At 41.5% G+C, this 15,107-nt stretch overlaps 1 protein-coding gene across 1 annotated transcript in view; it reads left to right on the top strand.

Annotated features, from left to right (window-relative positions):
• Positions 1-15,085, top strand: part of LOC120033162 (protein phosphatase 1 regulatory subunit 1C-like) — a 30,398-nt gene extending 15,313 nt beyond the window's left edge. Inside the window, exons 4-6 of the mRNA XM_038979446.1 lie at positions 9,730-9,796; positions 14,613-14,840; positions 15,069-15,085. Coding sequence (XP_038835374.1) covers positions 9,730-9,796; positions 14,613-14,840; positions 15,069-15,085 — 312 coding nt within the window. The remainder of the gene's footprint in view (positions 1-9,729; positions 9,797-14,612; positions 14,841-15,068) is intronic.
• Positions 15,086-15,107: the final 22 nt, after the last annotated feature.

Genomic DNA, 15,107 nt, shown 5'->3' with positions numbered 1-15,107 from the left:
ATAGGTTCTAGCAATATTTGTTTTATTCCCTTCCCTGTTTGCCTGTGAGCCAATGCCACAGATGTTAACAAACTAAGACAAGATATTATGTGTTTAGTAAATCTGAGTAGGTTCATGTGTATGATATTGGATGTGATTTAGTGAGAGTGTGTATGATGTCTATATAAGACTATTCCCCTGATTTCAAAACTCAGTCCTCCAGAAAGTGGAGAACAACACTTTTGCAGTTCTAATAAGTGATATCTTTAAAAAAATATACAGGTTAGAAAGGATTACCTACACATACTGACCAGCTCATGTTATAGATAGAAGCGCGCTACATGGCAGACCAATCCGAACTCATCTCTCGGCATTGATCCATTAAATCAAATCAAATGTTTATTTGTCACATGCTCCGAATACAACAGGTGTCGACCTTACTGTGAAAAAGGTATCAGCTTTCATTATCTCAGCCAATCAAGGCTAGCGGGAAGGTTCCTGTCTTTTCCCGTGGATAAACCAACTAGGCTGGTAATTTAATAATGTTACTCGTATTTACAGATGGCATACAAGTTATTAAGGCACATGAAAGTTCACATGTTCCTGATGGAATTTCTGCCACACTTTTTCCCGGTTCTGTTTCTGTTACTTAGTTTCTTTTTTGAATTTCAGTTCTGTTCCCTGAACTGGTTCCAACCTCTGGTTAGGGCCCCTGTCTTATCCAAAGCTGTTGTCAAATAGAGTATCTCTTTGTCAGGTTGCTGATTCTCTCCTGCCAGATGACTTGTCACTGTTAATTCCAGAAATACCAGGGCGGGTTCTTAATCGTCATGTGTTTCCTGGACTTACAGTAGTAGACCTGTATCCCTATCGAGATGGTAAAGATCATTGTGCCGCAACTAGCAAACAAACATGAATTTGTTTATATGATTTCATAGCCATTTCAATCTTGTATGAATTTATTCCATTTCATTTTGGTGCTGCTGTAGAGTCACCGGCTTCATTAATATGTGCATTGACAACGTCGTCCCTACAGTGACTGTACGTACATACTCCAACCAGAAGCCATGGATTACAGCCCACTACAAACAGACGTCAATTCAATGTCTATTCCAAGTTGGTTCAACATAATTTAGTTGAAATGACGTGGAAACAACGTTTATTCAACCAGTGTGTTCCCAGTGGGAGGCCACATCTGCACTGAGCAAAAGGCTAGATAAAATGTGATCTAATGTGCTTTGATTTGAAGGAATGATTGAGGTGGTGTGGTGTGGTGTGGTGTGGTGTGGTGTGGTGTGGTGTGGTGTGGTGTGGTGTGGTGTGTTACCTGTGGTGCTGATGTTTAGGGCAACAGCTTTTAGATGGAATTTGTATTTGTGGTCCTGGCAACTGGCCCATTTTTGGAACACCATTATTTTTGTCTTAGTGAGATTTACTGTAAGGGCCCAGGTCTGACAGAATCTGTGCAGAAGATCTACGTAGGTGCTGCTGTAGACCCTGCTTGGTTGGGGACAGAAGTACCAGATCATCAGCAAACAGTAGATATTTGACTTCAGATTGTAGTAAGGTGAGGCCGGGTGATGCAGACTGTTCTGTCTCTTCTCTCTCTCGTTTTCTTTTCAAAACATACATCTATTAAAATATGTACAGTACATACAATCATTTCCAACATTATTGGCACCCTTAATAAAGGCGAGCAAAAAATGCTGTGTAAATTAGATAATACAACAACTGAGCTATATTAATTGTATGCAACTAAAACAAAACATTTATTTTGCAGAGAAAGATTTTTTTTATCTAAAAAAGGTAGGTATCAAAATGATTGGCCTCCCTAAAGATTCATATAACTAATATCTAACAAAATAAAATCTGCATAAACATAACACTTTTTTAAGTTTAGCTATTGTAAATTGACAACAAAATCAACATTTTGCTATGGCCGTCTCAGTCTCAGGAATTAAACCCCACTGAAAAACAGTGATTTGAATTGAAGCGGCAGTCCATAAGCACAGACCGAAGGATATCAAGGGTCAGGAAAGATTCTGTATGGAGGATGGTCTAAGATCCCTCCCAATGTGCTCTTCAATCTCATAAAACGTTATACAGTAGAAAAAGGCTAAGTGCTGTTACAATCATAAGGGGAGGGTGCGCAAAGTATTGAAAACAGAGGTGAAAATAATTAAGACACCTATGTTTTTTCGTTTGTTTTGTATTACTTGTTAAACATAATATTTTTCTCTGAGCAATTTTATTAGCATAATATAATATGATTTACCTATTTTCTTTTTGCATACACTAACAGCTCAGTATTTGTACTATTTAATACTTTTATATTGCATATACAGTACAGTACCAGTCAAACGTTTTGACATCTACTCTTTGAAGGGGTTTTCTTAATTTTTACAATTTTCTACATAATAGTGAAGACATCACAACTATGAAATAACACATATGGAATCATATAGTAACCAAAAAAGTGTTAAACAAATCAAAATATATTTATAGTTGAGATTCTTCAAAGTAGCCACACTTTGCCTTGATGACAGCTTTGCAACTCTTGGCATTCTCTCAACCAGCTTCATGAGGTAGTCACCTGGAATGCATTTCAATGAACAGGTGTGCCTTGTTAACTTCTACTTCATCACAATCCCGGATCCGGGAGCACCCCCATCAGTAAAAAAGCTGACTAGCATAGCCTAGCATAGCGTCACAAGTAAATACTAGCATCTAAATATCATTAAATCACAAGTCCAAGACACCAGATGAAAGATACACATCTTGTGAATCCAGCCATCATTTCTGATTTTTTAAATGTTTTACAGGGAAGACACAATATGTAAATCTATTAGCTAACCACGATAGCAAAAGACACAACTTTTTTTTTCCACCATTTTTTTCCTGCATACGTAGCTATCACAAATTCGACCAAATAAAGATATAAATAGCCACTAACCAAGAAACAACTTCATCAGATGACAGTCTGATAACATATTTATTGTATAGCATATGTTTTGTTAGAAAAATGTGCATATTTCAGGTATAAATCATAGTTTACCATTGCAGCCACCATCACAACTCTCACCAAAGCAACTAGAATAACTACAGAGACCAACGTGAATTACTTAAATACTCATCATAAATCATTTATGAAAAATACACAGCGTACAGCAAATGAAAGACAAAGATCTTGTGAATCCAGCCAATATTTCAGATTTTTTAAGTGTTTTACAGCGAAAACACAATATAGCATTATATTAGCTTACTACAATAGCCAACCACACAACAGCATTGATTCAAGCCAACAATAGCGATAACGAATAAACCAGCAAAAGATATTAATTTTTTCACTAACCATCCTCAAACTTCTTCAGATGACAGTCCTATAACATCATATTACACAATACATATAGAATTTGTTCGAAAATGTGCATATTTAGCGGCACAAATCGTGGTTATACAATGAGAATAGTAGCCAAGCTGCCAACAATATGTTGGGAGAAATCTTGGGAGAGGCACCTAATCTAATCAGTAACTAAATTTAAACTTGACTAAAAAATACAGGTTGGACAGCAAATGAAAGATACATTAGTTCTTAATGCAATCGCTGTGTTAGATTAACGTTAAAATTAACGTTACTACGACATACAGCGTGCGTTAAAGCGAGACCGCACCGAAATTTATGGCGGAATATGAGTTTTACATTTTTCAACAGAACAACGAATTAACATCATAAATAGTTCTTACTTTTTGATGAGCTCCCATCAGAATCTTGGGCAAGTTGTCCTTTTTCCAAAAGAATCGTTGCTCGGTTGTAGATTGTCGCCTTCAACGTTGGAATTAGCAGTAAACATTAGCCATGTGGGCCAGACGTGTCCAACTCCCTAGAACGCAGCACAAATAAATACCCGAAAATCGCAATATACTGATATAAACTGATATAACTCGGTTTAAAATAACAACATTATGATGTCTTTAACACCTATATCGAATAAAATCAGAGCCGGATATATCTAAGGGCTATAATGGGAGCTTTCTAGAACGCCATCCTGAGGTCTGTCTTGCGTCATGGCGAAGAGAAGAAAGGGAGGACCCCACGTTGCCAGCCCATTTATAAGGCCTCAGATCTGCCTAGCAACTCCATTTCAATTCTCACTATTCGCTGACATCCAGGGGAAGGCGTATGCAGTGCATCTCAACCAATAGAAGACATGCAAATTAATAAACCGACCTCAGAACAGCCTGCAGATTTCAGATTTCTCACTTCCTCATAGGAAAATTGCTCCAACTCGAGTTCTGTTTTACTCACAGATATAATTCAAACGGTTTTAGAAACTAGAGAGTGTTTTCTATCCAATAGTAATAATAATATGCATATTGTACGAGCAAGAATTGAGTACGAGGCAGTTTAATTTGGGAACGAAATTATTACAAAGTGCAAACAGCACCCCCTATTCAGAAAAGGTTACAAATTAATTTGTGAAATGTCTTTCCTTCTTAATGCGTTTGAACCAATCAGTTGTGTTGTGACAAGGTAAGGGTGGCATACAGAAGATAGCCCTATTTGGTAAAAGACCAAGTAAATAATATGGAAAGAACAGCTCAAATAACCAAAGAGAAACAACACTCCATCATTACTATAATACGGAACATTTCAAGAACTTTTCAAGTTTCTTCAAGTGCGTCGCCAAAACCATCAAGCGCTAGGATGAAACTGGCTCTCATGAGGACCGCCACAGGAAAGGAAGACCCAGAGTTACCTCTGCTGCAGAGGGTATTTCCTTAGAGTTACCAGCCTCAGAAATTGCAGCCCAAATAACTGCTTCACAACGTTCAAGTAATAGACGCATGTCAACATCAACTGGTCGTATTGCCTCAAAGAAATCACTACTAAAGGAAACCAATAATAAGAAGAGACTTGCTTGGGACAAGAAACACAATCAATGGACATTAGACCGGTGGAAATCTGTCCTTTGGTCTGATGAGACAAATTTGCGATTTTTAGTTCTTACCGGCGTGTCTTTGTGAGACGCATAGTAGGTGAACGGATGATCTCCGCATGTGTGGTTCCCACCGTGAAGCATGGAGCAGGAGGTGTGATGGTGTGGGGGTGCTTTGTCCGGTGACACTGTTGGTGATTTATTTAGAATTCAAGTCACACTTAACCGGCATGGCTACCACAGCATTCTACAGCAATACGCCATCCAATTTGGCTTGCACTTAGTGTAACTGTCATTTGTTTTTCAACAGAACAATGACCCAACATACATTGAGGCTATTTGACCAAGAAGAAGAGTAATGGAGTGCTGCATCAGATGACCTGGCCTCCACAATCACCCGACCCCAACCCAATTGAGATGGTTTGGGATAGGTTGGACCGTAGAGTGAAGGAAAGCAGCCAACAAGTGCTCAGCATATGTGGGAACTCCTTCAAGGCTGTTGGAAAAGCATTCCTCATGAAGCTTGTTGAGAGAATGCCAAGAATGTGCAAAGCTGTCATGAAGGCAAAGGGTGGCTACTTTGAAGAATCTCCTTTGTATTTAGATTTATTTAACACTTTTTTGATTACTGCATTATTCCATATGTGTTATTTCATAGTTTTGATGTCTTCGCTATTATTATACAATGCAGTACAAATCAAGAAAAACCCTTAAATGAGTAGGTGTGTCCAAACTTTTGACTGGTACTGTATATACATCACATTCAGAAGGTATTCAGACCCCTTGACTTTTTCCACATTTAGTTACGTTACAGCCTTATTCTAAAATGGATTAAATAGTTTTCCCCCCTCACAATACCCCACAATACCCCATAATGACAAAGCAAAAACAGGTTTTTAGAAATGTTTGCAAATGTATTAAAACAAAAAAAACGGAAATATCACATTTACATAAGTATTCCGTCCCTTTACTCAGTACTTTGTTGAAGCACCTTTGGCAGTGATAACAGCCTCGATTCTTCTTGGTTATGACGCTACAAGCTTGGCACACCTGTGTTTGGGGAGTATCTCTGCAGATCCTCTCAAGCTCTGTCAGGTTGGTTGGGGCACGTTGCTGCACAGCTATTTTCAGGTTTCTCCAGAGATGTTAGATCGGGCTCAAGTCTGGGCTCTGGCTGGGCCACTTAAGGACATCCAGGGACTTGTCCCGAAGCCACTCCTGCCTTGTCTTGGCTGTGTGCTTAGGGTTGTTGTCCTGTTGGAAAATGAACCTTCGCCCCAGTCTGAGGTCCTGAGCGCTCCGGAGCAGGTTTTCATCTCTTCCTCGACCCTGACTAGTCTCTCAGTCCCTGCCGCTGAAAAACATCACCTCAGCATGATGCTGCCATGCTTCATCGTAGGGATGGTGCCAGGTTTCCTCCAGACGTGACGCTTAGCATTCCAGCCAAAGAGTTCATTCTTGGTTTCATCAGACCAGAGAATCTTGTTTCTCATGGTCTGAGTCCTTTAGGTGCCTGTATGTGTGCCTTTTATGTGCCTTTTACTGAGGAGTGGCGTCCGTCTGGCCACTCTACCATAAAGGCCTGATTGGTGGAGTGCTGCAGAGATGGTTGTCTTTCTGAAAGTTTCTCCCATCTTCACAGAGGAACTCTTGAGCTTTGTCAGAGTGACCATTGGGTTCTTGGTCACCTCCCTGACCAAGGCCCTTCTCCCCTTATTGATAATTTTGGCCGGGCGGCCAGCTCTAGAAAGAGTCTTGGTGGTTCTAAACTTCTTCCATTTCAGAATGAAGAACTGTGGTCTTTGGGACCTTCAATGCTGCAGACATGTTTTGGTAGCCTTCCCCAGATCTGTGCCTCGACACAATCCTGTCTCTGAGCTCTACGGACAATTCCTTCGACCTCATGGCTTGGTTTTTGCTCTGACATATACTGTCAACTGTAGGACCTTATATAGACAGGTGTGTGTGCCTTCCCAAATCCTGTCCGATCAATTTAATTTACCACAGGTGGACTCCAATCAAGTTGTAGAATCATCTCAAGGATGATCAATGGAAACAGGAGCTCAATTTTGAGTCTCATAGCAAAGGGTTTGAATACTTATGTAAATAAGATATTTCCGTTTTTTATTTTTAATACATTTGCAAACATTCTGAAATCCTGTTTTTGCTATGTCATTATGTGGTATTGTGTGTAGATAGATGATAAAACATTTATATTTTATCCATTTTCGAATAAGGCTGTAACTTAACAAAATGTGGAACAAGTCAAGGGATCTGAATACTTTCCGAATGCACTGTGTATAATATATGATGTCAAATTGTATACTTCTTTATCAAGCGTGTAAATAATTTTGCAGGGGACTGGATGTGCAAAATTTTTATTCTCAATGCTGTAGACATTTCTAGAAATCAGTTATGCTTCATGCATGTTTAGAATGAAATGGAATCTACTTGTGACCTCTGGGCTGGAATACTACTTACATTGGTAAGATTCCCTTTTCACATATATGTAATTGAAAACTGTATACCCACCTCCTTTTCCAAATCAGTGTGCTTGTTTCCCTTTTTCTTCTAGAAGCAGATGAGAAGCGGACAACAAGCAGTAGTATGGAAGATGTAAGTAAAGATACTCTATTTGGTGTAGGGTGAAGTTGCCCCTAGACACTGATCTTCGGTCAGTTTTTCATTTTCGCCACTAATGGTTAAGGTTGGGATTCGGGGAGGGGAAGCTGATCCTAGATAAACTCAGCAAAAAAAGAAATGTCCTTTTACTGTCAACTGCGTTTATTTTCAACAAACTTAACATGTGTAAATATTTGTATGAACATAAGATTCAACAACTGAGAAATAAAGTGAACAAGTTCCACAGACATGTGACTAACAGAAATGGAATAATGTGTCCCTGAACAAAGGGGGGGTCAAAATCAAAAGTAACAGTCAGTATCTGGTGTGGCCACCTGCTACATTAAGTACTGCAGTGCATTTCGTCCTCACGGACTGCACCTGATTTGCCAGTTCTTGCTGTGAGATGTTACCCCACTCTTCACAAAGGCACCTGCAAGTTCCTGGACATTTCTGGGGGGAATGGCCCTACTAGCCCTCACCCTCCGATCCAACAGGTCCCAGACGTGCTCAATTGGATTGAGATCCGGGCTCTCTCCATGGTAGAACACTGACATTCCTGTCTTGCAGGAAATCAATCACAGAATGAGCAGTATGATGGTGGCATTGTCATGCTGGAGAGTCATGTCAGGATGAGCATGCAGGAAAGGTACCACATGAGGGAGGAGGATGTTTTCCCTGTAACGCACAGCTTTGAGATTGCCTGCAATGAAAACAAGCTCAGTCCGATGATGCTGTGACACACCGTGACGGACCCTCCACCTCCAAATCGATCCTGCTCCAGAGTACAGGCCTCGGTGTAACACTCATTCCTTCGACCATGGATGCGAATCTGACCATCACCCCTGGTGAGAGAGAGTTCTGTCTGGTCCAGCAACGGTGGGTTTGTGCACATAGGCGACGTTGTTGCCGGTGATGTCTGGTGAGGACCTGCCTTACAACAGGCCTACAAGCCCTCAGTCCAGCCTCTCTCAGCCTATTGCAGACAGTCTGAGCACTGGTGGAGTGATTTTGCGTTCCTGGTGTAACTCGGGCAGTTGTTGTTGCCATCCTGTATCTGTCCCGCAGGTGTGATGTTCGGATGTACCGATCCTGTGCAGGTGTTGTTACACGTGGTCTGGCACTGTGAGGACGATCAGCTGTCCGTCCTGTCTCCCTGTAGCTCTGTCTTAGGCGTCTCACAGTACAGACATTGCAGTTTATTGCCCTGGCCACATCTGCAGTCCTCATGCCTCCTTGCAGCATGCCAGAAGCACATTCATGCAGATGAGCAGGGACCCTGGTTATCTTTCTTTTGGTGTTTTTCAGAGTCAGTAGAAAGGCCTCTTTAGTGTCCTAAGTTTTCATAACTGTGACCTTAACAGTCTGTAAGCTGTTAGTGTCTTATCAACCGATCAAACAGGTGCATGTTCATTAACTGTTTATGGTTCATTGAACAAGCATGGGAAACAGTGTTTAAACCCTTTACAATGAAGATCTGCGAAGTTATATACATTTTTACGAATTATTTGAAAGACAGGGTCCTGAAAAATGGATGTTTCTGTTTTTGCTGAGTTGGGAAACTTCACCCTGGACTATTGTCTATATGTAGGGTGAGGATTCTGACTTATACCATCATCTACTACATTCACACCCAATCCCAAACTGATTTCTAACAACTAGCCCCTAACCCCCTAGGTGCTTGTTTATATCTGTCAGGATTGGAGAGGTGTAAACATAAACAACATGGCCAAAATTTCAAGACTTTCGTGACAACAAAGTTTAACTATTACCATGCTGCTTACACCTATCCAATCCTTCTAGATCTACAGGAAACGCAGAGGGGTAAGGCCTATGGGTTAGATTGGGATTGGATGCTATCGTCAAGCGCCAGGGATCCCTTTTTGCAGGTTTTTACCAATGTTGTACGTATGTGACGTGCTGTGGAATATTGCCATGAGAAACCTTCTGATTCACGGACAATCATTGTGTTGTGTAATACTAGTTGTGTAATACTAGAGTCTGATAGACTTCCTTCTTCTAGACATCATTTCAGCAGTCCTCTGGGAGGTTATTTTATGGAGGCACGTGGTTTCTTGAGAGGTTATTTTATGGAGGCACGTCTCACCCGGTACCTTTGATTCTTGTCATCTTGAAATAGCTGGAGTGAAACTAGATCTTTTTATTTTGTTTACTCCTCTCTTCCCATCAGCTCCAGGGTGCAGATTTGTCCTCGGCACAGAGGAAGCAGAGCACCTTCATTCCGCCAACTGTGAAAGGTACCACCATAATGCCCACCTCCCATCAGCCATTTCATGAGTACCCTAATAGTTGCTACTAGATACACACCAGAACAGGAGTATGAGGGTATAAATTCTAACAATGCAATATATTTTCATATGATTTCCCTTTTTTTTGAGGGGGGAGGGCAATTGCAACAATTCGACCATGAAGGCCTGATTCACGCAGTCTCCTCTGTTCAGTTGATGTTGAGATGTGTCTTTTACTTGAACTCTGTGACGCATTTATTTGTGCTGCAGTCTGAGGCGCAGTTAACGCTAATGAACTCATCCTCTGCAGCAGAGGTAACTCTGGGTCTTCCTTTCCTGTGGCGGTCCTCATGAGAGCCAGTTTCATCATAGCGCTTGATGGTTTTTGCGACTGCGCTTTAAGAAACGTTCAAAGTTCTTGAAATGTTCCGTATTGACTGACCTTCATGTCTTTAAGTAATGATAGACTGTCGTTTCTCTTTGCTTATTTGAGCTGTTCTTGCCATAATATGGACTTGGTATTTTACCAAATAGGGCTATCCTCTGTATACAATCCCTACCTTGTCGCAACACAACTGATTGGCTCAAATGCATTAAGAAGGAAAGAAATTCCACAAATTAACTTTTAACAAGGCCCACATGTTAATTGAAATGCATTCCAGGTAACTACCTCATGAAGCTGGTTGAGAGAATGCCAAGCGTGTACAAAGCTGTCATCAAGGCAATGTGTGGCTACTTTGAAGAATCTCAAATATAACATATTTTTCGATTTTTTAACACTTTTTTGGTTACTACATGATTCCATATGTGTTATTTCATAGTTTTGATGTCTTCACTATTACTCTACAATGTAAAAAATAGTAAAAATAAAGAAAAATACTTGAATGAGTAAGTATGTCCAAACTTTTGACTGGTACTGTATATATAATTTACATAACTGTAATAGAATACAATAAATCATCTTTATAATAAATCATGCTCTATACTCTAGAACTGATTAACCTAAACTACATGGATTGGACCATAGTCTATTGAAAGTCCCACAAATGCGGAGGCAGTGTGTGAAATAACACAATTCAAATAAATTGGACAGAAATACCATTGGACTCAAATGAGCCATCTTCTGCAGAGCTATTACCTCAGCTGTGAAGCAATGAGAAATGTGGGTGTTTTTTCGAAGAGGTAGGGGGTGAGCATTAGGATCTCCATGCTGACTCACTTTAACAGAGCAGCTCATTCCTGGAATAGTTGTGCTGCTTAACGCTAAATGCGTCTTTATCTCTGTTATTGATCCAGCCAGAGTGGGCATGCAGTAAATGGCTGCAAATGGACTGGCGGTGCCAGCCCAAGGCTGAGTTGTGTGCAGGCACTTAGCTAGCTACCTTGAGCAGCTCTGTAACAGAGCTGTAATGGACTTCCAGTTGCTCTGCTACTCCGGGCATATCAAGTGTTTGAGCATCAGTTAATTACAAATAGTTTTCTGTTCAATGCAATATACACAGTTTTAAATGGTTCATGATGAGTTTTGTAACAATGTGTCAGGGAATATGGTGTATTGGGTGATTGGTTAGTTGAACCAAATAGTGGAATAGGTTAATATGTTGTATTTTTATTATTTCACCTTTATTTAACCAGGTAGGCCAGTTGAGAACAAGTTCTCATTTATAACTGCGACCTGGCCAAGATAAAGCAAAGCAGTGCGACAAAAAACAACAACACAGAGTTACACATGAGATAAACAAAAGTACAGTCAATAACAATAGAAAAAGCTATATACAGTGTGTGCAAATGGAGTAAGGAGGTAAGGCAATAAATAGGCCATAGAAGCGAAGAAAGTACAATTTAGCAAATTAACACTGGAATCATAGATGTGCAGATGATGATGTGCAAGTAGAAATACTGTTGTGCAAAAGAGCAAAATAAAGTAAATAAAAACAATATGTGGATGAGGTGGGTAGTTGGATGGGCTATTTACAGATGGGCTGTGTACAGCTGCAGCGATCGGTGAGCTGCTCAGATAGCTGATGCTTAATGTTAGTGAGGGAGATATAAGTCTCCAACTTCAGCGATTTTTGCAATTAGTTCAGGTCATTGGCAGCAGAGAACTGGAAGAAAAGGCGGCCAAAGAGGTGTTGGCTTTGGGGATCACCAGTGAGATATACCTGCTAGAGCGCGTGCTATGGATGGGTGTTGTTATGGTGACCAGTGAGCTGAAATAAGGTGGCGCTTTACCTAGCAAAGACTTATAGATGACCAGGAGCCAGTGGGTCTGGCGACGAATATGTAGCGAGGGCCAGCCGACGAGAGCATACAGGTCGCAGTGGTGGGTGGTATATGGGGCTTTGGTGGCAAAACGGATGGCACTGTGATAGACTGCATCCAGTTTTCTGAGTAGTGTTGGAGGCTATTTTGAAAATTACATCACCGAAGTCGAGGATCGGTAGGATCGGAATCGTGAGTGAAGGAGGCTTTGTTGCGAAATAGGAAGCCGATTCTAGATTTAATTTTGGATTGGAGATGCTTAATATGATTCTGGAAGGAGAGTATAGTCTAGCCAGACACCTAGGTATTTGTAGTTGTCCACATATTCTAAGTCAGAACTGTCTAGAGTAGTGATGCTAGTCGGGCGGGCGAGTGCAGGCAGCGATCGGTTGAAGAGCATTCATTTAGTTTTACTAGCATTTAAGAGCAATTGGAGGCCACGGAAGGAGTATTGTATGGCATTGAAGCTCATTTAGAGGTTTGTTAACACAGTGTCCAAAGAAGGGCCAGATGCATACATTATTGTGCCGTCTGTGTAGAGGTGGATCAAGGAATCACCCGCCCACCCGCACCCGCAGCAAGAGCGACATCATTGATATATACAGAGAAAAGAGTCGGCCCGAGAATTGAACCCTGTGGTACCCCCATAGAGACTGCCAGAGGTCCGGACAACAGGCCATCCAATTTGACACACTGAACTCTGTTTGAGAAGTAGTTGGTGAACCAAGCGAGGCAATTATTTGAGAAACCAAGGCTGTTGAGTCTACCGATAAGAATAAGCCTTGGCCAGGTCGATGAAGACGGCTGCACAGTACTGTCTTTTATTGATGGCAGTTATGATATCGTTTAGTACCTTGAGCGTGGCTGGGGTGCAGCCACGCTCAAAACCGGATTGCACAGCTCGGAAACCGGATTGCACAGAGGAGAAGGTACGGTGGGATTCGAAATGGTCAGTGATCTGTTTGTTAACTTGGCTTTCGAAGACTTTGGAAAGGCAGGGCAGGATGGATATAGGTCTGTAACAGTTTGGGTCTAGAGTGTCTCCCACTTTGAAGAGGGGGATGACCGCGGCAGCTTTCCATTCTTTAGGAATCTCGGACGATACGAAAGAGAGTTTGAACAGACTAGTAATAGGGGTTGCAACAATAGCGGCAGATCATTTTAGAAAAAGAGGGTCCAGATTGTCTAGCCCAGCTGATTTGTACAGGTCCAGGTTTTGTCGCTCTTTCAGAACATCTCCTATCTGGATTTGGGTGAAGGAGAAGCTGGGGAGGTTTGGGCAAGTAGCTGCGGGGGGTGCGGAGCTGTTGGCCGGGGTTGGGGTAGCCAGGAGGAAAGCATGGCCAGCCGTAGAAAAATGCTTATTGAAATTCTCGATTATCGTGGATTTATCGGTGGTGACAGTGTTTCCTAGCCTCAGTGAAGTGGGCAGCTGAGAGGAGGTGCTCTTATTCTCCATGGACTTTACAGTGTCACAGAACTTTTTGGAGATAGAGCTGCAGGATGCAAATTTCTGTTTGAAAAAGCCAGCCTTTGCTTTCCTAACTGACTGTGTGTATTGGTTCCTGACTTCCCTGAAAAGTTGCATATCGCGGGGACTATTCGATGCTAGTGCAGTACGCCACAGGATGTTTTTGTACTGGTCGAGGGAAGTCAGGTCTGGAGTGAACCAAGGGCTATATCTGTTTTTAGTTCTACATTTTTTTAAAGGGGCAGCTTATTTAATTAAGATGGTGAGGAAATTATGTTTAAAGAACAACCAGGCATCCTCTACTGACAGAATAAGGTCAATATCCTTCCAGGATACCCGGGCCAGGTTGATTAGAAAGGCCTGTTCGCAGAAGTGTTTTAGGGAGCGTTTGACAGTGATGAGGGGTGTCGTTTGACCGCGGACTCATAACGGATGCAGTCAATGAGGAAGTGATTGCTGAGATCCTGATTGAAAACAGCAGAGGTGTTATTGGAGGGAAAGTTGGTCAGGATGATATCTATGAGGGTGCCCGTGTTGACGGATTTAGGGTTGTACCTGGTGGATTCTTTGATAATTTGTGTGAGATTGAGGGCATCTAGCTTAGATTGTTGGACGGCCGGGGTGTTAAGCATATCCCAGTTTAGGTCACCTAGCAGAACGAACTCTGAAGATAGATGGGGGCAATCAATTCACATATGGTGTCCAGGGAACAGCTGGGAGCTGAGTGGGGTCTATAACAGGCGGCAACAGTGAGAGACTTAATTCTGGAGAGATGAATTTGTTTAATTAGAAGTTCGAACGGTTTGAGCAAAGACCTGGAAAGTATCATGTAAAGGTGTATACGTTTCTCATATGGCTCATTCCTCTGATACTTCTCTGTTGCCAACACACTCTTAATTATGCTTTTATTTTACGACCCTTATTTCCCCCCTTATTTTCAACCAAACTATAGTTTATCTTCTTGGTTCAGTTTCAAAGACCGCTCAAAGATCCACATTAACACATTATTATTAATGAATGTTTAAAATGTATTAGCTCAGCTGTCAGCTTCCCACCATAGGCGATGCCTCTGTGTTCCCCTGTTGAGTTCAGAGCTACAGATGGTGATGGACCAAAACTTTCAGAAACCGGAACATCTGGAAGCGGGCCTCTGTGAAAACACTGACCAGCTCAGCCCAATCACAGCCCAGCACTATGGCAATACTGCCCAACGGGCTAATCATAACGGGCCTGATGAGCCAAATGGCAATGAGCTGTATGCCAATCATCGACTGCTAGCCAATGGGGGCCTCTCATTCGCAGACAGCAACTGTACTGGGGGTAAGTGTGGCTCATTGTTTGCCACTGTCCCACCTCACCTTAAAAACGAGGAAACTATTTGAAATCTCCATGTTTTCACAAAGGACACTAAGTTGCTTATCACCTGCACCATCATCCACAAAACAGCCGTTTTAATCTTTTCTACAAAATATCATAAACACATAATGAAAATATAATAAGGATCAAGATGAAAAATGTAAAGTTTGTGCTGTACTCTCTCCTCTTCAGATTTTGGGGGGGGATGAATTCTCCAACATGTTACTAATA

Source organism: Salvelinus namaycush, chromosome 40 (assembly GCF_016432855.1).
Source record: "Salvelinus namaycush isolate Seneca chromosome 40, SaNama_1.0, whole genome shotgun sequence".
NCBI lineage: Eukaryota > Metazoa > Chordata > Actinopteri > Salmoniformes > Salmonidae > Salvelinus > Salvelinus namaycush.
This window is presented reverse-complemented; position numbering and strand designations above follow the sequence as displayed.